Raw genomic sequence first — 24,465 nt, forward strand, 5'->3', positions numbered from 1 at the left:
ATTATTATTATTATTATTATTATTATTATTTTCTGCCATTCATCCGAGGAACACAATGCAATTCACAATATAAAAACACAAAAATGCACAACATACTAACAAACAAAAGCAATAACACCCCAAACCCTTTGCACACAGTTTGCCATAAATTGTTTAATTGGTCAAAAGCCTGGGAGAAGAGGAATGTTTTTGCCTGACACCTAAAGACATGTAACTTTATTGGAGACCAGATTTCCACATGAAATCGTACATTCCAAATGTTTTGTCGTGTTGGTATTGCCTTCAGTGGTTAGTTATCTGACATATCTAAGATAGCAGGCCTGCTGTTTTCACCCAAGAGCGATGGAATATACAAAGTTAATTTTAGATAACCTTTGTTTTATGTCAGTCCCTGATAGTTGATTATTCTTAGCGGAGGGAATGATTAACAGTCTTTAATAGGTATATCATCATCTATTCGCAGCAGCTTTCGATTCAAGCTGAAATCAATATTTCAGAGATGGATTTGGATTGGGTCCTTGGGCGTTTGAATTTTTTGGGGGAAGGGATAGTCCCCTCTGTCTGCTGCCCCTGCGTGTTCTCCTGGGGGGGGTGTGTAGCTTAATGCCCACTTTGATTCATTACCATCTATTACTCCAGATGACCTCCTTTACTCTTGACTCCGCTAATCTTTATACCGTATTCAACGCATGGTCTTCAGGAGGCATGTGAACATCCCTGTGGAAGTGGCCAAATAAGATTCCCAGAGACATAAGGCAGACCGTTGCTCCATCTTGCTCCGTGTTCTCTATGCTGATCCATGTTCTCTTTGCGGAACGTCTGGATGCAGAATAATAAAATGTTGGCCTTAATTTAGTCACAAGAATAACAGGTTACAGGGAACCAGGCAGAGAGCCTTCTCGGTGGTGGCACCCGCCCCGTGGAACGCCCTCCCATCAGATGTCAAGGAAATAAACAACTGCCTGACTTTTAGGAAACATCTGAAGGCAGCCCTGTTTAGGGAAGTTTTTTGTGTTTGATGTTTTATTGTGTTTTTAATATTCTGTTGGGAGCCACCCAGAGTGGCTGGGGAGGCCCAGCCAGATGGGCAGGGTATAAGTAATTATTATTATTATTATTATTATTATTATTATTATTATTATTATTCACTTCTCATAAGTGTATCCCACTCATATCCCCCCCCAACACTCATAGTTTAATGTCTTCATGCCTTAGCCAAATAACCTGTTCTGGTGTATTGATGTTCAAGAGTGATTTGGTTTCATTTTATTCTGGGTTGCTAGTTGCCATGTAGTTTTCTTGAGCATCGCCACCAAGGTCTCAACAAATAATGTATTTTAAATGTATTTTAATATTTGATGGAAGCCACCCAGACTGGCTGGGGGTACAAATAATAAATTATTATTATTATTATTATTATTATTATTAGGAAGGAATGCAAGAACTCTTCTTACGTTCTTTTGTTCTGCTTCCTTCTTTGTTTGGTGGCGATGCTGATGTTCCATTGCCATTGGCTGAATCTCTTTGATTCAGGATGTGCTGGGAACTTGAGTCCTTCCCGTGGTTAAGGAAATGATATACAGGCAGCACACAAACATGCTGTAAGGGATTTATACTCAGATTTTTGCAGTCATTTGAAATTTAACTTTTTATTAACATAACAACGATGGAATTCTTTTCTTTCTTTCTTTCTTTCTTTCTTTCTTTCTTTCTTTCTTTCTTTCTTTCTTTCTTTCTTTCTTTCTGTTCCGTGTGGAATATATTCTGCTGATTGGATTCTCTATCATCATTATTAGCCATAACGCAAATTAGTCTGAAGAAGTGTGCATGCACACAAAAGCTCATGCCAATAACAAACTTAGTTAGTCTCTAATGTGCTACTGGAAGGATTTTTATTATTATTATTTTGTTACAAATCAGTCAGTTCCATATAAAATAGCTGGGCTCTGTAGAAGCACAACTGTTGGATTTTGCATGACTTACTAGCTCGTAATTTCTCAATTACCTCCTTAGCTTCTTGCAATAGAAGTTAACACACCTGAGAAGTTCAGTTCAACAGCAGATATTGTGATCCGTCTCTTGGATACGAATGATAATGTCCCAAAGTTTTCATCTGATTACTACATCGCGAGGATTCCAGAGAATTCTCCTGGCGGCTCCAATGTTGTGGCTGTAACGGTAAACTTTATTCATTCCTCCAGAGCCATGCTCTGTTGCACTTAAATATTCTGTGTAGCTCCATGAGTCTCTCGATATCTGTAATTATTGCCCCTGGGAGGAGGTGGGGATCTATATATTCAGAAACTGACAAAAAAAAATAGAATCATAGAATCTCTCATGAGCTGAATCTCTCATGAGTCTAAGCACAGACGCAAGCTAGGATTGCTTTTTTAGAATTTGAATTTGAATTCACCATAGTCTGTAATTCTGCACAGAGCAATGCAGGCTGGAATTTGCTCTGCTAAGCAAGGGTGTGTTTCTTACATTAAATTACCTGTATAGTGTGTCAGTATTCACACAAATAAAATAATAATACAGTGGTACCTCAGGTTACAGACGCTTCAGGTTACAGATGCTTCAGGTTACAGACTCCGCTAACCCAGAAATAATGCTTCAGGTTAAGAACTTTGCTCCAGGATAAGAACAGGAATCGTGCTCTGGCGGCACAGCAGCAGCGAGAGGCCCCATTAGCTAAAGTGGTGCTAAGGGTTAAGAACAGATTCAGGTTAAGAATGGACCTCCAGAATGAATTATGTTCTTAACCCAACGTACCACTGTACCACCACTTTAAAACTGTGCTGAAACTACTTGATAGATGGTTTGTCTGTCCATGTGACATCAAGCTAAGTCTATCCTCGGATTTTTTTCAGTGTTCTACGACTTCAGAATATATGGCTGTTTAAAGCGGGGGTGGATAAACTGGGCCCTTCCAGATGTTGCTGGACTCTAGCACCCATCAGCCCCTAGTCAGGGATGATGGGAGTTGTAGTCCAGCCACATCTGGAGTGCCAAAGTTTCCCCGGCCCTGATATAAAGCACAGAGGCTTTGGGGTTGTAGAATATACAGGGACCCCAGGAGCATATTCACAGTATAAACTGATATAACACCAGTCCTGAAAGACTACATTGGCTCCCAGTACGTTTCCGAGCACAGTTCAAAGTGTTGGTGTTGACCTTCAAAACCCTAAACGGCCTCAGCCCAGTATACCTGAAGGAGCGTCTTCAGCCCGGACACTGAGGTCCAGTGCCAAGGGCCTTCTGGCGGTTCCCTCACTGCAAGAAGTGAGGTTACAGGGAACTAGGCAGAGGGCCTTCTCGGTAGTGGCGCCCGCCCTGTGGAACACCCTCCCATCAGATATCAAGGAAATAAACAACTATCTGACTTTTAGAAGACATCTGAAGACAGCTCTGTTTAGGGAAGTTTTTAACGTTTGATCCTTTATCACTAATAATAATAATAATAATAATAATAATAATAATAATAATATTCTGTTGGGAGCTGCCCAGAATGGCTGGGAAAAGCCAGCCAGGTGGGTGGGGTATAAATAATAAATGATGATAATGATGATGATATCTTCTGGATCAATGTAATTCCCACTGATGTTATTCCCACCAAATTAAGCAGGTCCAACTTGGTTAGGATTGCACAACAAATTACAGTTCCTATGGTTCTGTAGAGGAAGATGTGAAAGCTAAGCTGATGTGAAACCACCTCAAGTCTGTGCCAAATAAGCCATTGTAGAGAACCGAACCTTTCTGCATAGCATGCTTTCTTCATCTCACACGTTGTTTAGCTTAAACTAGAACAGCTAAGTGGAAAATAAAACATGGCTAGATGATTGATTTTCTCCCTTATTTTCTAGGGGCCCAATCTGCACAATGCCTAGATATTTTCTTAGCAGAATAATATGCTCAGAAAGACGATCATTCATCATTTTTCAAGTCCCAAACCTAATGGTGACATGTATCTCAAGTGAGGGGAGCCACCCAGTGGCCCTGCTTGGTTATGCTGCTAGTACAGAGGTGGAATTTTTCACCTTTTCTTTGTGTGTCCTTTGTAGGCTTGATCCCAAAGTTTACTCTCTCTCACACACACATCTCTTAGCGACATCCTCTCCCAACACTTTGCAAATGGATGCAGATTAATTGACATGACTCTTCCCTACTGTTAAATTTGGCTCCCCCCGCCCACCGCCCCGCCACAAACTTTCAGTTGGACATTTTCATCTCCAAACATGCTGGTGGCGAAAGGGTGGGGTGGGGAGAGAGAAGCAGTTTGTGGTGGTCATTTGGGGTGCTAACCTTTAAAGCCGTAAATGGCCTCAGACCAGTATACTTGAAGGAGCATCTCAACCCCCATCATTCAGCCCAGACACTGAGGTCCAGCTCTGAGGGCCTTCTAGCGGTTCCCTCACTGTGAGAAGTGAAGCTACAGGGAACCAGGCAGAGGGCCTTCTCAGTAGTGGCGCCCACCCTGTGGAACACCCTCCCATCAAATGTCAAGGAGATAAACAACTATCTGACTTTTAGAAGACATCTGAAGGCAGCCCTGTTTAAGGTTTGATGTTTTATTGTGGTTTTTAATATTCTGTTGGGAGCTGCCCAGAGTGACTGGGTAAACTCAGCCAGATGGGTGGGGTACAAATAAATTATTATTATTATTATTATTATTATTATTATTATTATTATTATTATTATTATACTGAGAAGTGGTGAAGCACCCTCTTTCACCCTGGCTACTTCTGCCCTCCAAATCCCACTCCCAAAGCTGCATCCCCCTAGGAAAAGTAGCCTTCTGGTTTTTGCTATTTCCCACCCCCAATGTGACCACTTATGCATGTCATGAAAGTCTGCTTCGTTTCTGTTTTAATCCATCAGTACCCTTTTCCATTTTCTTCTTAAGGCAACAGACCCTGATTCAGGCCTTTGGGGTGAAATGAAATACTCCATTTATGGAACAGGTGCAGATCTGTAAGTTAAAACATACATGTGGATATATACATATTTTTGTTTAGGGGTGTTTATATATATATATATATATTGCATAATTTTTATTGCATATATTGCATAATTTTTATTGCTACTAGCTAGCAAATGAGAGTAATGTTCTGTCTGATACATCAAATTCAAACATGATGAAATTCATTCTTAAAGGGGATGTATATATATATCCTTTTCCTGGCTGTTTCACACCAACAGTGTTCTATTTCAAGCAAAGCAACGTCCAGAGGACCAAACCTCCGGGTTCTCCCACATTAACCTAACAATAATGCATAAATGAAGAACAGATCGTGGAAAGGGTGTTGCTGTTTTTCATTTTAACGTTTGCCGTTTTAGTGTGTGCTTTTCGTTTGTTTTGATGTATGGAACTGTGTGAAACCGATGGAGTGAGCCGCCTTGAGCGACTGTGGGTTGTAAAAGTTTTGCATAAATAAAACGTAAAAGCATAAAAGATTGGGATCGGGAGGAGCAAATGATTTTAAGGAGCATACCAAAGAAAACTGCATGTCGTTCAAGAGATGTGCCACTTAGGGGAAAGCAAATAATTTTGAGGGGGTTATCAATGAAAACTGCATGTCATTCAAAAGATGTGCCACTTATAATCTCTCCTCTGGAACACTGTAAGGCTCCCTGGGGCCTAATAAATCTCTCCATCTCACCCTCTGGACTCTCCTCATGCCAAAAATCTGGCCCCCAGCAATGCCCCTTTCTTTTCCTGCTTTGCATCATATTTTGGTGCCTTCACCTGACTAGAAATCTCCTCAAACTCTGATTTAAAAAGGACCTGGATGGTTACATCCTGTCAAAGGCGACTATGGGGTGAGGCGCTCATCTCACTCTCAAGCCGAGGGAGCCGGCATTTGTCCACAGACAGCTTTCTGGGTCATGTGACCAGCATGACTAAACCACTTCTGGCACAACAGAGCACTGTGATGGAACCCGGAACGCACAGAAATGCCATTTACCTTCCTGCTGCAGCGGTACCTATTTATCTACTTGCACTAGTGTGCTTTTGAACTGCTAGGTTGGCAGGAGCTGGCACAGAGCAATGGGAGCTCACCCCGTTGCACAGATTCAAACCGCTGACCTTTTGATTGGCAAGCCCAAGAGGCTCAGTGGTTTAGACCACAGTGCCACCTGCATCCCTTCGAACTCTGACTATCTCCACTTAACTGGGGCTTCAGGTAAGTGGTATTTGCTGCCCAGCACAGCCATATCCTGGTCCTAGGAGCCATTGTTCTTCCTGCACATCCATGGGCAGGATGCTTAGCACCTCACCCTTGGACAACAAAAAGGTTTGGATGGACCCTGATAGAGAGTCAGAAAACCATGTGCTTTTCCTCCATTTCTGAGCCACATTTCCTAAGTGACCTTGAAAAACCTTGGTGCCTCCTGCATTGCATACAGAATACACACACACACACACACACACACACACACACACACATATGACAGCAACAACAGTTAAGCCTCTCCTTTAGATATTTCTCCCCTCTTTTAGGATGACGTAAAGCAATTCGTGGGATGGGCTGTCTCTTTGGTTACATCTGAAAAACTCAAGGCACATCTGCAGGAGCAGAATTCTAATAGTATTTCTCTGTCTTCACGAACAACCTTTGGAATATCTTGCCCTTTGCATTTGCAGAAAGTTGGGCACAAATAGCAGATCCCTAGTCATAACTCTGATACCCAGCAAATGGTCTCAAAAGGAATTAGCAAAAATAATTAGATTTTTAATTACTTCCAATATTTACACCGACTCACTGAGCATGAAAAAGCAACAATAAACAATGTTGATTTTTAATTTCTGCTTGGGACATTTTACATTAGGAGTTTGTTATTACTGTTGTTATTGGGCTGAATCCAAGAGTTGGGTGGGGCAATTTTTCAGCAATTTTGCAGGGGCTCTGTGACGTTTATTCCACTTACTGATATTCCTGGTTCCCATAGCAATGGTTCTGTGTGCTACTGGACCCCCTTGTTGTCTTTATTTTACAATCAAGCCAATCAGAGTAATGGCAGGGCACATTGCCTTCATTCTGATTTGGCTTTATTATGAAGCCAATATGGAGTAAGGGCAGGAAGAGGTGTTGGTAGCAAAAAAGAAAAGGTGAGAGCAGGGGCTTGTGAATTATTATTATTATTATTATTATTATTATTATTATTATTATTATTATTATTATTATTATACCCCGCCCACCCCCAGCCACTCTGGGCAACTTCCATTACCCCCAAATCATTCAATCTGCAAATTCATAGAATCAGATTTCACATTAGCATCTTTCAAATAAATTCAGTCTGTCGTTTGAAATGATTGGTGTATAATGTATGGCAAATAGTTTTGCTCACCTGCTGCCTCCAGGGTGTGTCTGTGTGTGATGAAGCTGCAGTCTTACACTCATTTAAGCTAAGATTTTCAGACTTGCCTACTCTGAGATAGTCTAAATGAGCTTAACTCCCTTTAGAAGCAGAAGGAAATAAATTCTTCTCCCCTTTCTTGTTTTATAAGGGATCTAATGCAGTGTTCAGCCAAACTAACCAACAGCCAAATGTTGCATTCATCACACTTCCATTGCTTGCGTGCTGAAGGTCTGTCTCTGCGTTGTTTTATTCAGCACATTACTCAATACATTGTTCTTACAAACTGCACAGCTGCGCCATTCTCCCTTGTTCCAGCACAGAGGGACTGAGTGGAAATACATCGCACTGTGCTGTTCACAAAAACAAGGGATATATCCAAAATGGATTTTAAAATATGAAACTTGAAATGCCAGGCAATCAATTCGCCCACCCCCTCATTTCCCCCCCCGCCATATTCAAGGGCTCCAGAGACCTTGTATAAAAATAGTATTATATCTAAACATATCCATGTTACACTGGAACTGATATCCCCCTTCCCTCAGTTTTGACTTTTGCAGATTTGGATTTAATATTATTATTTGCATGCAGATATATATATAGATACAAATATACAGAGAGAGAGAGAAAGAGATGGCATGGCTTAAGCCACTCTTCGGCAACCTGTTGCCCCCCCCCCCCCGCCCATGCCTGTTGTTGAGCTGCAGCTCTCATCAGTTTAAGCAAGCATGGCCAATGCTCAGGGATTTATTTATTTATTTTGTGTGTGGGGGGGGGGGGAGTTAATCCAAAATATCCAATGAGCAGCAAGTAACACACACACACACACACAAACTCCTCTGTGCAGTTTTCTACTCATGTAGAGGCTTCCAAAATATGTTGAAGTAAGGTGAAGGATGAAAGCATATACAAATCAATAGATAACGTGAGCTTATATATATACACACACACATATATATTTATGCACACACACACACACACACACACACACACACACATATATTAGTGCAAGAATAACATGACCCCTCTGACAGACCCAGGGAATACTCCATAAGTTCCAGATTGCTTTCTCATTTCCTTAAAATCATTTTTAATTGAAATTAAACGGGAAATAACTCATATTAAAGCGGTCCAAAGGTGTTAACGTTTCCCCTCAATATAAGACATTGCTTCCTACTTCAGAGCCCTTGTGTTAATAACTTCTGCCATCTTACACAAATAACTCCATCCTTAATTAATATTGATAAGTCAAAATGGGCCTCTCCTGGGATCTTTTCCATGCCCATAAGCTGTACAAAGTGAGAAGTTTCCGTAGAAAGCTGATTTTGGTAAGGCTGGCCGCAGAGTGAGCAAGGCTCTCAGTTATATGACACTCTTCCCTGTGGAACTCTGTACAGAAGTATACCAGACACCATCCTTGTGCTTTCTTTTTTACCTATAGGTTAACATATATTTTTTATTCGCCACGATTTTCAAAAATGGTGAATAGCTGAGTTGAGCTTGATTTTAAATGGGTATTGTTTAGCCATTGGTATGAAATGTTCTTTTTAAGAGATGCATCACGTTAAACACTTGTTTTACTGTATGTTGTTCAGAGTATTTTATAGAGAATTGGCTGATAGGGTTTGTAAATAAACCAACTGACAAATAAATTCCCATTTTCCATTCATAATTGGGACTGCAGCCACCCACAGCAGCTAGGGGGAGAAATCACTCTGAAAATGGTGCATCTGAACATAAAGGGGCTCTCTTTTCTTCTGTCTGCGCAGCTGAGTAGGAAATATTGGCCATTGTTGTTGTTGTTTTCCAGATTCCTCATCCATCCATCCACTGGGATCATTTACACCCAGCCATGGGCCACGTTAGATGCAGAAGTTACGTCCAAGTACAACTTCTATGTGAAGGCAGAAGATACAGAGGGGAAGTATAGCTTGGCTGAAGTCTTCATCACTGTGCTTGATGTCAACGATCACTCCCCAGAGTTCAACGAGAACATCCAGGAAAAAACCATGATTATAGGCACTCCAGTGAAAGTGGAGGTTGGTCGATGCCCGTGTTTGTTTGTTTGTTTGTGTGTTTGGTTGCAGTAATTGGTATTGAAGTGATTGCAATGGATTCATTATGCTGCAACAGTTCCTGTTAAGGACTCAAAGGCTAAATAAGGAGCTTACATTTCTGTAAGTAAATCTGTGCAGCTATGGGTATAATCCACTTTTCAGTATTCCATTACAGTTTAGAGGATGCGGGTGGTGCTGTGGTCTAAACCACAGAGCCTCTTGGGCTTGCTGATCAGAAGGTGGGCGGTTCGAATCCCCGTGATGGAGTGAGCTCTCATTGCTCTGTCCCAGCTCCTGCCAACCTAACAGTTCAAAAGCATTCCAGTGCAAGTAGATAAATAGGTACCATTGTGGTGGGAAGGTAAACGGCATTTATGTGCACTTCCATCACGGTGTTCCTGGAAAGGTGTCTGTGGACAAACGCCGGCTCCCTCAGCCTGAAAGCGAGATGAGCACCGCAACCCCTTAGTCGCCTTTGACTGGACTTAACCATCCAGGCATCCTTTACCTTTACAGCTTAGAGAGACCCATGGAAAATCAAGGCTGGTAAGTGCAGGGTTGATTCTTCTTAGTGGCTCAGAGCAGGCAACTAATGAGTGGGGGTTAAATCCTGCTCAATTTGGGTACACACTGATATTCCCTGCTGGGAACAGACAGAAGGTCAGCACAGGATTTAACCATGCCCAAGTGCCCATCAGATGACATCACAAATTAAGTCAGCTGATTGGGAGTTGGGCATGGGTTGGGGGAAAGGCCTCACAGGCCAGCCCAGAGCATAATGGCAGTCCAACATTGGCCTGCAGGCTAGAGGTTCCACACCCTGCCTTAAGCCCTAATGGTACACTTGAGGGCATCCCGTTATGTTCTCCTTCATACGTGAATAGCTGCCAGTTATTCCCATGGAAATACCAATAGGAAGACAAATCAGGGCACAGAGTGGGTGAAAAAGAAGACCCAGAAGAGTGTTTGGCCACAAAGAGAGTCAAGGTTGGAGTGGGAGGCAGAGAATGACAGTGTCAGAGAGGTGGCGAGGGACAGAGAAGATCGTGTCAGAGAGGTGGCGTAGGAAAGACGATTTAGGTGTTAGGGAAGGGGAGAGAGAGAGCCAAGGGGATATTTGCAAGAAAGGGGTTAATTGGGATAGAGTGAAGAGGGTGAAGGGACGGAGTGGAAAGAGATGAGGCACATCTCCAGTCTTAACATGTTTTTAATGTTCTGTTGTGAGCCACCCAGAATGACTGGGGAAACCCAGCCAGATGGGTGGGGTATAAATAATTTATTATTATTACTATTATTATTATTATTATTATTATTATTATTATTATTATTATTAATGAAATGCCATAGGTCTTTTGCTTACAAGAAATAATCATAAAAGGCTGGTCTAGAACCATTCTTCTAGACTAGAAGTTGCATCACTGGTGCGATTTCTGTTTTGCTGTGCCTCATTACTCTTCCTCTTTGATGGAATACAACAAAATTGTTAATAGGTCGAGCAGAATGGAGCAGTTCCATTCTAGAATTGTTCTAGAATTCCAACCCCCTGCTGTTTTTCTGACGGGAAATGCTGATTTCAGATGCAGCGGGCAGAATTCTGCACAATGGCCATTTACTTCAAACCAGAAAATTAAACATACATTGGTTTTATTTTTGTAAAAAAAAAAAAAAATCCCCTGTTACAGAGTTTTTCAAATAAAAAAGGGGAAGGGGATAATTGGTAGGAGATCTGAATTTTCCAAGAGTTTGTTTTTAAGGGAGGGGGGAACTGTTCCTTCAAACTCCTAGCATTTCAATTTTCTCCAAGACAGATTTTTTTTGTTTCAATTTTTTAAACAAATTAATAATCATAAATAAATAAGAATAAAAATGTGCACCCCACCACTGAGACCATTCCATTGCAACTATCCAGCCTCCCAAAATTTCATCACCTCTTGCGATGGTTTGACTCCTTTCCATTTGAACAGTACAAATTCTACAAACACCCTCCATATCTCCTCAAAATCATTTCTCTTGCATATTCCCCATCTTACCTTAATGACACATGTCCATTTATCATTAACAGCTATATCCCACACCTCTTTATACCAAGCAGAATATAAAGTGGAAGAATGGTACAAGATAGATTTTTAAACTACTCCGGAATCCAACCAAACCCCACCCCACAAAGTTCTGGTATAGAAGCCATGCTCAATGTATGGAACTTCAGAATCCAAAAGAACAAATCCTCTTTAAAATAGATCGCTATTCATTAAACATTTCTCTTTTACCTTTTCTCCCCATCCTCAACAGGCAACAGACCAAGATGCGGAAGAACCCAATAACATAGTTGACTATTCCATCATGCAAGCAGATCCTGCCAATGTGTTTGATATAGACCAAAGCACCGGAGAAATAAAACTGAAATCCTACATAAGATCCTTGGACATCATTCACAACATCACCAACAACAAAGACTGCATATGGTCGGTGGTAGTTCAAGCCAAAGATCGGGGCTCTCCTTCATTTAGCACCACCGCTGTCCTGAAGATTGATATCACAGAAGAGGTAAGAGGATAGGATACTGGAGAGAAATGGCAAACGGGGAGACCCAAGATTTGTGGCTGAGAAACAGTGATTTGTAATGGGCACCACTGCAAAAGCGTCATAATTTGTGTCATTGAAGTTAAATTGAAATAAGGGAGTGCTGTCAGCTGTGAAATGAGAATTTCTGGCATTTCTGGGTCAAGGAAGCGTAGAGTTTGCCTAAGGATCAAGTGGATCCTAAGCCATTTCAGCTACTGGCAATGGGTCCATCCCTGACTTCTCTGTTGCATTGTTCAGCCTCATTGCTACCAAATAGAAGTTACGATTGTTTTCCCTATACTGAAAATGGAGAAGGAGAAATTCATGAAGGCCCACAACAATGGTCTTAAAGGTCCACGCCTATTCTTTCCTTCTTCTTTTAACTTTGTATCTTAACTCACCCTTGATTTTACCACCCTTGATTTTACCAACCATTCTCCAAATGGTTCATTAGAAGAACATTTAACTTCCCAAACAATATTTCCAGAATGTTTGCAATGGCGGGTCCAATGCTGGGGTGAGTGTATTGGGGTGTGTGACAGACTTGTCAATCTGCTTCACATATACAGAGGATTCGTTAAACGGTCATTTCCCAGTGTGGTGTAGTGGTTAAGAGCGGTAGTCTCGTAATCTGGGGAACCGGGTTCGCGTCTCCGCTCCTCCACATGCAGCTGCTGGGTGACCTTGGGCTAGTCACACTTCTTTGAAGTCTCTCAGCCCCACTCACCTCACAGAGTGTTTGTTGTGGGGGAGGAAGGGAGAGGAGAATGTTAGCCGCTTTGAGACTCCTTCGGGTAGTGATAAAGCGGGATAACAAATCCAAACTCTTCTTCTTCTCTTCTTCCCTTATACCCTGCAGACCACATAGATATGGCAGGGGCAACCTAGACATGCAGCGATCTAATGCCAATTAATATCAGCAAACAGAATGCCACCCATCTGCTCGAGAATATTTATTTCCCTTGAATAAGCATCGCAAATTGGTGGCGAAGAGATTTGAAATAGCACCCCCTTAGCCATATCTAGCTTTATTATCCCAAAACCTTATAATTTACAAGTGTCCACCTGAAACCCCCCAGTCTTTGCTATGCTGTCTGTAATTTCCTCTGCAATAGCTTAGTTCCTTGGTTTCATATCTTGGTCTCTTTATAGTAGAGCCTGTGGCTGTTTGTCCTCTTTGTGCCGTAGCCCCTGTAAGTAGGGCTTGTCCACATTTCCACTTCTCCCATGCCTAGAAAGCATGGGGCCGTGCGGTTTAGCCTTTTCCGCACTGCTTTCCCCCAGGAAACCCACACTTATGCACTAAATTGGAGCATATGACAATCTGGAGAAAACCTGATTATGTTTGGTCCGATTCGATAGTGAGCAGAAGAGTGGAAGAACCCTAAGTTTGCATGGTGCATGAATTCACCTCTGAGACTGTGACCTCCCTCTTTAAGGTTTTGTGACCTTTTTTCAGGAGGAAAGGGGTTAGCATATACTACACTGGGAATCATTTCCAACTGGAGATGGCAGGATCAATGTTAGCGGCATGCAAATAAGGCATTCTCTTTGTATAATGTGCCCGAGGATGTACTTGAATGCATCTGTTCCCCTTCCATTGTGTCTGACCCGGCACTCTTCATCCCGCAGAACAGTGCTCTGTTTTCCCTTCCGAAGGAAAAGCTTCTTTGACAACAGAACTAGAGGTGTCCAGCAGTGTTAACAACAATGAGTAATTAAACAGGCCTATTTTTGATTAACATTTACCATCACAATTAGCAGAACACTGCTTCCTCTGAGATGGATGCCTTGCGGCTAGGTTTGGTGGTTTCATGCATCGAAAAAACCTTTTGCTCTTGAAACAATGCGGTGATAATAAAAAAAAATCCCAAAGCTATTTAATTTAACGGATCCTTTTTTTTTTTTTTACAAAAAAAGTGATATTGATTATAAGCCAATGCTTTCTTTCATACTCACTAGGGGAGTGCTGAAGTGCATATGTTGTTTGCTTTCCCTATCCTTGATTACAGGTATTTTTTATGACAGAATGCGTAATCCTAGATTTCTGTGACCTGGAATGGAAAGGCTGATCCTTGCAGTGACAGAGCACACCAATGGTTTTGCGAAAGTTTGTCTATAGTCCAGAAGATATTTGCCTAATAGAAACACAAGCTTAGAAGGGGTGGCTATCTAACCCTCTGCCATGAACATAAATGGATAAGAACGAGGTTCATTCAGAAGCGGGCTACATGTTACACTTGTGTGGGCTCGGGAGGCAGCCTGGCTCTGCCTGCTTGTTGTTGTTCAGTCGTTCAGTTGTGTCCGACTCTTCGTGACCCCATGGACCAGAGCACACCAGGCACCCCTATCCTCCACTGCCTCCCGCAGTTTGGCCAAACTCATGCCAGTCGCTTCGAGAACACTGTCCAACCATCTCATCCTCTGTCGTCCCCTTCTCCTTGTGCCCTCCATCTTTCCCAGCATCAGGGTCTTTTCCAGGGAGTCTTCTCTTCTCATGAGGTGGCCAAAGTACTGGAGCCTCAACTTCAGGATCTGCCCTTCCAGTGAGCACTCAGGGTTGATTTCTTTAAAGATGGATAAGTTTGATCTTTTTGCAGTCCATGGGACTCTCAAGAGTCTCCTCCAGCACCATAATTCAAAAGCATCAATTCTTCAGCGATCAGTCTTATTTATGGTCCAGCTCTCACTTCCATACATTACTACTGGGAAAACCATAGCTTTAACTATACGGACCTTTGTAGGCAAGGTGATGTCTCTGCTTTTTAAGATGCTGTCTAGGTTTGTCATTGCTTTCTCCCAAGAAGCAGGCGTCTTTTAATTTCGTGACTGCTGTCACCATCTGCAGTGATCATGGAGCCCAAGAAAGTAAAATCTCTCACTGCCTCCATTCTGCCTGCTTAGCCTTCTGGAAAAGTCCCTCTTCCCAGTTGCCACAGATGGTGGGGTACCTGGGGGAGGACATCCAAAGATGATCTTGGTGCACAGGCAGGTGAATGTAGAGCAGGCAGCTATGCTAGCTGCTTCCAGATCCCATGCCATATACAGCTTTAACAGGGAGCACAAACACTTTATAATGCTCTCGGAAATGAACCAGGAGCCAGTGCAGCTCTTTAAGCAATGGCAAAATATGTTCACAATGGCTGATCCCAATTAGCAGCCAAGCAGCTCCATGATTTTCTGGATGCTCCAGCCCTGATACATATCATTGCAGTAGCATCCTAGTGCCATGTGGAAAATGAGCACGGCATGCAGCAGGAAGCTTTCATATGAGAAATCAGGTATCATTAAATACACACCTGAGTGTTTTATTAACAGCCTCATCTCCTTTGCATTTGACATAAGCAGACTTAGGATGTCTGAGGGACACTGAGGAAATGGGACTCAGATTAAGTGTGCCTCATGCGATCAATATGCTTTTCTCTTGTACGCTTACTGCTGAGTCAAGTGTGTAACAGATAATCTTATTCAGGCAGCTAAAGAGAACATGCATTGATTGTGGCTTGCTCCACAAATCCTCGGAAGATGAGATTCTGTACCATTCAAATCAGTAGAATAATCATCCCATTGACCTGGGCTGCAGTGTAGTCAGTCTCCGAGGCTGGAATCCTGCACACCATTACCTCTGGGTTGCAACTGTGCTATCGCCATCAAGGCAGCTGGCAGGAAGCAAGAAAGGAGTCAGAAAGCACTTGGTGCCATGCTGGAAAGGAATGGTGTCTCGGGATTTGGCAATCTGGTGCGTCGCAATCCTGTGAGGAGATTGCAGTCTCCTACAATGGACAGTCAGGAGGAAATGTTGGCCAAGTCCAAGCTAGATAATGGGAACTTGGATATCTGCCTTTGCCAGTTCAAGAGAGCAGTATCTTCTGCCTGCTTCTGCAGCTCAGGCTCCAGTCCCTGGTCTCAGATGAAGAACACTTGCTTCATGTTTAGATATAGGTACCGTCCAACCAAGCTAGTCTTGTTCTGAAGGTATTTATACATGCACATATGTAACTAGACGAAAAACTCGCTAGACGAACGGCATTCATCTAGCGGAAGCTGCCCCACAAGACGAAAAAGTCAATGGGGCTGCTTCGCAAGACGATTATTTTTTTATTTAGCGCGAAAACCTCAGCGCTCCATTGCCGCTTCGCTAGACGAATAATTCGCTCTACGAAAAAACTCGTAGAACGAATTATTTTCGTCTTCAAGCCTTGCTGTTTCTCTTACTATTTTTAGGGGGGGGGAAATTAGCTTCTAAAATTTGTAGTGTATTGGTTAAGAGCGGTAGACTTGTAATCTGCACTCGTCCACATGCAGCTGCTGTGTAACCTTGGGCTAGTTACACTTCTTTGAAGTCTCTCAGCCCCACTCACCTCACAGAGTGTTTGTTGTGGGGGAGGAAAGGAAATGAGATTGTTAGCCGCTTTGAGACTCCTTCGGGTAGTGATAAAGCGGGATATCAAATGCAAACTCCTCCTCCTCCTCCTCTTCTTCTTCTCTTCTTTTAACCACCAGTTTTGTGATGTTATTATTTTGCCTGTGTTTACACTGAGTGTGTGTTTTGGTGTTTTAATTTTATTATTGTGTTCTGTCCCAGCATCGTGTATTAGAGGAGGATGGGCTCAAAAATATTTAGTACTTGCATCCCCCCCGCCCCCGCCCAATCACTTTTTGTTAACATCCTGGTACAGCAAGTGGCTTCTTAGCCCTGCTATGCTTTAAAGTGGGGAGGGTCCGGCGATGTTCTCCAACTAATGTATTCAGAAGAATCTTTTTTTTTGCATCAGCCACTAGCCATAGCAGTAAAATAAAATAAAATGTACTGAAGATAGAGGTAAAAACATAAAACATACATTCTGGAGGTTTACAGCAATAATCAAATAATACATCTTATTCTAATTGCCCCTGCTAAAAATTTTTTTTGCAGTTTTTGCTGTCACCTGGTTATCCTGATCTGCTGAAAGAAAGGACACCGTAGCAATGGTTGAGTGACCTGGTAGGGATAGTTGTAGAGGGGTAATAACCTCAATCCTCAAATCTTTATACAGAATGCAAGCTAGAACCACATGAGCTACTGATTCAATACTGCCATCTCCACATGGGCATAGCCATTTCCCCCGCAGTTTTGTTATTTTTTAATCGACCCTTAAGCACAGCTGAAGGCAGTATATTTAATCTTGCATAAGTGAAAGCGCGTCTGTATTTTGGAATTGTTAAATTTTGCAAAGAGGGTGTCAAAATGACTAGGTGGGAAATAATCATACAATGGACAAAATTTCCTTATCGTGGCCAAATTGTTCTGTTGCTCGATATCATATAGGTTCTGTCTAATTAAATTATCTGCTTCGGTTACTTGCCAGTGTATTTTGGCAGTGCGAGGATTTCCACTTGCACAACAGAACTCCCTCCTCTTTCTTCTGCCTGTGTTCATCCCACACCCTCCCTAAATATGTTGCAGAGGGTTGGGAGGAATCCCAGAACACAGTTAGGGAGGGGGGAGAAAGTTTTGCCCCACAAGCAGACATCCTTGCACTGACAGAATGAGGTACTTTGCACTACTTTGGATGCAACCCACTATTTCCTTTATGACGGTGGTCCACAGGTTGATTGGTTTTCTTATTTTTGACATTTTCAGATCAAATCAAGGGTAAGGTCCTATATTTTAGGCCTCAAGAAACGTCCATGGACATTATTTGGGATTTGCATGAGTGGCGTCCTTTCTGCCATTTCTGTTACCATGGTGATCTCCACCATCATGTACTGGAAAAGTGTGAAAAGATCCAGGCTCCATCCTCAGGGCAAAATCAGGAAAATTAAACGGCGAGCACCACAACGCTCTGTGTGCTAAAATGCTATATGAACTTTTCATTCATTTGTCCTCAATATGCCATATCGAGAGGCTGCACTACCTCTTAATCAAGCTTTGGATTCTTTAAAAGGGAAACAAACAGCCTGTCTCTTCACCTCAGATTCATTACCTCATAGCATTGGAGTGGTTTGTTTTGTTTTTGTAATGTCTGTAAAAGAGTACTAGAACATGCTCAGTTTCTGCTGTTTAAAAAACCAATTTGACACTCTCAAAATGTTTTCAGTTGAAGATGCATCAATAGGATGAGAAAATCTTATTACTACTATTTTCTCTGAAAGCGTTGCTTTGATTTAGGGGGATTCTGAAATGAAATCTGAAGCATAATGAACACCTTCCAGTTATGGATATATACTGAAATTATCTCGATTTGATACCAGTTTTAACTGTCATAGCTTTCCCCAAAGAATCTGAGACATTTTAGTTTATGGGTAATAATAATAATAATAATAATAATAATAATAATATATTTATTTATACCCTTCCCATCTGGCCGGATTTCCCCAGCCACTCTGGGCGGCTCCCAACAGAATATTAAAAGCACAATAAAGCATCAAACATTAAAAACTTCCCTAAGAGCTGCCTTCAGATGTCTTCTAAAAGTCAGTTTATTTCCTTGACATCTGATGGGAGGGCATTCCACAGGGCGGGCGCCACTACTGAGAAGGCCCTCTGCCTGGTTAGGGATCCCTGGTGTCTATTCTAACAGAACTACAATTTCCAGCATTCCTCAGAGAATAGGGAATGACTGTTGTCACCAGTTTGTTGTATGGGTATGTCCTTGACTACACAATTCAGTGGTTTTGTTTCCACTTGCAACCGACGGACGATAGAGTATTGCATAGGAATGATGCAAAACTCCCCACATCCTGAGTGAAAGGCCCCACTACTTAATTGCTGCAGTTGGCCTTCTTAGTGTTGAATCTGAATTTCGGATGCCAAATTGGAGATGGCTTGGTGGTGTGGATCACATATTTTGGACAAATGAAAGCGCAGTCTCTCTCTCTCTGTGCCCCAGAGGTAAGTCACCATGTTCTCTTTGTACTCTTTTACAGACTCTTCACAAAGGGCCTATGGCTGCCTTTTTGATGCAAACAAAAGATAACCCCATGAAAGCCTTAGGAGTGCTAGCTGGTGTCATGGGGGTGATGGTGGCCATCACCATCTTAATCTCCACCGCCATGTTCTGGCGCAATAAGAGATCCAACAAAATCATGCCCGTGAGGCGGATCATTAAAAAGAGGCAGAACCTACCAACCAGGACGATCAGGATGGAGTGGCTGAAATTCAAGAGGCCCAGCAATGCTGCGGAGAAGTTTGCCGTTGAAGAGGATACCAAGAGTCTGCAAAATGAGAACAGCAACAACAACTTCCAGGTGCCCCTTCCTCCTCCGCCACCTGCTGCTCCAGCCCTACCTCCAGCCCCGGCGCTCAAGACTAATGTCTCTGATTGGAGGGTCCCCACAGTATCCGGATTGCTGAGTCCGAAGATTATTAAAAAGCAGGCGAAGAAAGGTGCTGTGGTCTGCACATCTCACAATGCCCTGGTGTCGGAGCTCAAGCAGAGGTTTGAAATGAGAAATGCAGCAAGCCCTCACATTTAGTGTCTCCTCCCCACAGCTTGCATGTGGAGTGCGTCTTCTGTGTGCCATTCCAGGTACATGGTGTGATTTTCTTATTTTGCATTTTGTACCAGTTCCCCATCTCCCCGCAAGCTGAAAACACTCGTTATCTCTTCTCGGTGTTTCGCATCCATTTGCCCGGATCACATGCCGGTACATATCCTATCGCCCGGTACAATTGTTTCACCTATAACTTTATGGTAATATGTGGTGCGCATTTGTTGCAGTATTTTTATACCGGTTCCCGCCGCAAAGTCTGCTTGTGTGTTTGTGTGCTGCAAATTTCAGGATGCCAATTTGTTCTGTATCTGGCCAATGCTTTCCAGTAATCTGTTTTAAAGTTCAGCTTGAAATATTGAACGTTTTAAAATATCTCATGCCAGAGTCCTCAAGGAATAGCCAAGTAAGCCTAACAAGCTGCCCCATCTCCTAGCATGCCACTCACTGAAATTCAGTAGCTCCAGGGTCCAGCTCAGATGTTGGTTGACCTTATAAATTGCTCTACTCCAGCCATAACTCGGGATTTACTCAGGCTGGAATTTGACAGCATTCCCAATCATATAGGCATCAACCATACAGATGGACATGCCCCAATGTGAGGTGTGAATGATGCAATTTGCCCTAACCTGTCCAAGAAAATCTCTTGAATGAGAAAGGAAGGAGGTGAGGGATCATGGCAGGAGGTGACAGCCAGCAGCATGCAGCATCACTTTCCCAGTAAGGGTGGTGGAATTTCTAGTTGCAATCCAGTTTTTTCACCTTCGGGAAGGTGAGGGAGGAGGCAGTTCTCAGGACTGAAATGAACACAGACAGCAAGGAGAGTTGTGTTTACCCTGATTCTGTTCACAGGTGTGCAGTGAGAGGTAATCACAGGTAACATGAACAATATTGGGGCACATGCATTGAATGACAAGTCAGGATAGGTTGACAAAAATCTATCAGAGCCACTTCTGTCCATAAAGTAAGCAGATGAGTTATACTGAAAACAGGAATGTTTTCAGCACACTCAGTATTATTGAGAGTCGGGTCGTCTCTATGTGATATGCCTCATCGCAACAGACCAGTGACGTAAAACTTTTTATGGAGGAGTGGAAAAACCAAGAGTTCTTTCTCTATAAAAGGCAAAATTGCTCCCTACACTGCTGCAAAACAGTGCTTTACTGCTTTATGAGCATCCTAACCACTGAATGTTTAAAATGCCGGTGTTTATGGGAATTTGAAGTTAAGGTGCTGCAGAGGGACAACCTGAACATTCCCCTGGTGTTAAATTACTACAAACGAGGCAGTTAAACGACAAACCTGGTGTCACCACTGCCTTGGAGTGGAGCTGGGCAAAGAAAAGGTGTGAACAGGAGAAAGACAGAAGTTGCTTGCAGCCCTGCATCATTTTGAGATGCAGCACAATTTAGATAAACTTCTGAGCTGAGGCCACTTAAGGAATGTAGCAACATCCCTTAAAATCGTATCATGTGGAATGGTAGTGCCATATAATGATATAAACATGATGTAATATAAGGATATAATGATGATGATATAATGATATAAACATGATGTAAGGCTTTCATGCTGCATCCTGCCAACCGAGGAATATAGGAGGGGGTTGTGTGTGTTTTCTTCTTGAAACCTCCTCCATTTCACCCATTGTGACTGGTGCACAGGTGAGCTGTAACACAGACAGACCTGTCCACATATCCTGACCTTCCCCTGGCTCTAACAGCCACAAGGCTGAGGGAAGCCTAACTCTATCTGCATATCTGCATATCTAGACTGGCTTGCTGGTGGCCCTAACTTGATTCCTTACTAGTTCTAAGCAAGCGTTGCCATCAAAGCAATTCATGGTGACTTCATGGGTTCATTTTGGGAAGGAACATCAGGGTGTTCGAAGGAGGCAAAGTCTGGTTCAACCAGACTAGGGGTTGGCAACGTGATCCCGCCCCGCCCTGTCCCCCATATTATTGGGCTCCAAATCCCATCAGTCCTAGCCAGCATGACCCTTCTTTGTGTGCCACCTCCATGGGAGATTTAGAGGGTGACAATGCAAGAAGGGGCTTTTCAGTGGCGCCCCCTTTGCTTGTGGACTGCTGTCCCCAAGGAAGCAGGCCTGGCACCTTCTCCACCGAGCTTTATGCACTGGCCAAAACCCTTTCTCCATTCCTCCATTTTGGGCCAATGATCTTAAGGGTGGCATGGTGGGGGGGGGGAGGATTGGGACTTGTATCCCTGCCTTTTCGTTTAGCTAGGTTTTTAGCCTGTGCTGATGTGTTTTTCGATTTTTATTGTTTTCATCTGCTTTGCAAGAAAACCAGCTGACAAATATAAATAATAATAATAATAATAATAGTCAGTGGTGTTGGGACTTGTAGCCCTGCAAAATCCAGAGGGCGCAACATTGGTTACCCCTAAACCAGATTAACAAAATGTCCCTCCGTTCAGTTTGGTAAATTTCGCTCCCGAGGGAATCCCCCACATGAGATCTCCATGAATAGTCACAGGAGAAGATAATAGCTTGAAGGCACATGAAAGAGTCCTATTGTTGAAGTTTACCAGGTCTGGCCATGTAATGGCTTGGAAGGAATGCCTCCCAGGAACTATATGTGAGCTGCTTGGAGCTCTTCAGATGAAGAGCTGAGTATATGTGTCATAAATAGCTTTAGACAGAGGCACATTTCTTATATTACACCCAGAGGGGCACATCCAAATCATGGGATGATTTGTAAATCATGCAACAGCTTTCCTTTTTTTTGTTTCTGAACCTACTTAAACAGATTCTCTTTGAGGTACCAAAAGCTTCCAAGAATTGTCTGCGTTGCTATTTTCTTAACACAGCGTTTTATTGCACAATGCGACGAGGGTGTCAAGAAAACCTCTACGGCTGCCATCCGATTGTAATCTGTATGGATTGTTCATATTTTTGAAATATATCTGTCCGTATCATATGCAGAAAACCTATTGCAGATATACGTTTTATGGAATCAACATTTTGTGCACAAACAAACTTGAATCAGTACTCCATTTTATTTTTAAATGATGTGTTTGAGGGAGGAAAAATTATGGAACCACAAAAAGCATCTTGTGCATTTTGCCAGGGTTTGGGGAAGGGGGTTGGGGGGGGGGCGGTATTTGTGTTAGTCTGTAGCAAAATCAACAGACAGCCCAGTGGAACCTTGAAGAGCAGCACATTTGATTATGCTAAAGATGGCGCCATAAAATGTGCTTAAGGTACCGCAAGGTTTTAGCTAGGTTTTAGCAATAGAATGTTGGAATTAGAACAAGATGGGAGGAGTAAAGGAGTCCAGAGCAGCTATTGCCCATTGACGTGAAAAACGTCTGTATTGCCCCATCCTTTGGCAGCTGAAAAGATGGCAACCCTCAGCATCATGTTCAAGAAAAGACTTACAATATTAGACTTAATAGATTTCAACATAATTAAGAGATAAATGTTTTTCTTTTACATCGTGCAACTCCCCACCCCCCAAACCGAATGCAGTTGTTCTGTACTAAGTAAACTGCGTTCCAAATGTTTTTGTTAATAAAAACTTGTAAAATGCATTTGTTGCTTTGTTTTGATGTTCTGACCATTGTTACCCCTGTCAGTTCTTCGCATTCAGCATTGCAAGTGCTCCATGCCGGAAGGCAATCCAGGGACTCGGCTACATTACCGGTAGTAAATAAAAAGTGTTTAAAATGCATTATAGCACTGTGACACCAGATGGCGGTGTGGAGTTCCATCTTTTGGCTACGCGATTTCCCATCATGAGGTTTAATATGCATTTTCCTGAAACTTTTTTTTGATGTGCCTAGATCCGGCCCAGATTCTGCTAGAAGCCTCCTGCCCAAAAATTCCCCTGATGCTGCAAATCAATAGGTGAGATCCTGTTCTCACAACCCTTCGCCACTGGCGAAGATGTCTTGGCCTTCAGTGCCTTTATGGTCCCGAGGTCACAATTAGGGATGGGTTAATCCATTGATTTTGGCTTCTCTCAGATTCTCATTTTTCCAACCTTAGGTTCAGTTATCCACATTTCCAAATGCGTTTGCGGTTTTTTGTTTATTTTAAAGTCCTCATGAAAATGTCAGTGCGAACTTATCCTAGTACATTAAGTTAGTATGTAATTTTACCTAATTGTAAGGATATAAGGAGATTCTGCTGGACCAGGCCAATGTCCCATCTACTCCAGCAAGGTAAAGGTAAAGGACCCCTGGACCGTTAAGTCCAGTCAAAGGTGACTATGGGGTTGTGGCACTCATCTCACTTCAGACCGAGGGAGCCAGCGTTTGTCCACAGACAGCTTTCTGGGTCATGTGGCCAGCATGACTAAACTGCTTCTAGCGCAATGGAACACCGTGACGGAAACCAGAGCACACGGAAATGCCATTTACCTTCCCGCCATAGCAGTACCTGTTTATCTACTTGCACTGGTGTGCTTTCAAACTGCTAGGTTCGCAGAAGCTGGGACAGGGCAATGGGAGCTCACTCCGTCGCAGGGATTCGAACCGCCAACCTTCTCGTTGGCAAGCCCAAGAGGCTCAGTGGTTTAGACCACAGCACCACCTGCGTCCCCAGTATCTACTCCAGCATCCTGTTCTTACGATAGCCAATCGGATGTCCCTGTGAAGCCCACAAGCAGGATTTCACTGCCACAGCACAAATACAATACATACATTCCACAGGTGTACGCATGCAACCACAACAAAAGTTTTTAAACATTTTGTGGTTAAGATTCACCCTTTTGAAGCAATTGGCAGAGAAAGGGGATCACAGTGAGATGGAATGTAGGGTTTCAGAGGCAAGGAGGATGCAGAAGTTATGGATAAGGATAAGTAGTTTTTCATGGCACTTAAATGTCACCCTCTGACTATTAGAAATGCTACCCACTCTGGTTCTGAGCCAGGGCTGGATTTAGGTTTGATAAGGCCCTAAACTACTGAAGGTAATGGTGCCCTTTATATGTCCAGCTGTCCTTTGTCAATAACAAATTGTTGCTGTTTTGTGGTTGAATATATGCTGTAT

At 42.8% G+C, this 24,465-nt stretch overlaps 1 protein-coding gene across 1 annotated transcript in view; it reads left to right on the forward strand.

The window, feature by feature from the left end:
• The window catches only part of CDHR1 (cadherin related family member 1), a 52,183-nt gene extending 31,865 nt beyond the window's left edge, over nt 1–20,318 (forward strand). The window contains exons 13-17 of the mRNA XM_033148780.1: nt 2,014–2,178; nt 4,904–4,971; nt 9,170–9,398; nt 11,706–11,960; nt 18,888–20,318. Coding sequence (XP_033004671.1) covers nt 2,014–2,178; nt 4,904–4,971; nt 9,170–9,398; nt 11,706–11,960; nt 18,888–19,436 — 1,266 coding nt within the window. The 3' untranslated portion in view covers nt 19,437–20,318. The remainder of the gene's footprint in view (nt 1–2,013; nt 2,179–4,903; nt 4,972–9,169; nt 9,399–11,705; nt 11,961–18,887) is intronic.
• Nucleotides 20,319–24,465: the final 4,147 nt, after the last annotated feature.

Source organism: Lacerta agilis, chromosome 5 (genome assembly GCF_009819535.1).
Source record: "Lacerta agilis isolate rLacAgi1 chromosome 5, rLacAgi1.pri, whole genome shotgun sequence".
In the NCBI taxonomy this organism is placed as follows: Eukaryota; Metazoa; Chordata; class Lepidosauria; order Squamata; family Lacertidae; genus Lacerta; species Lacerta agilis.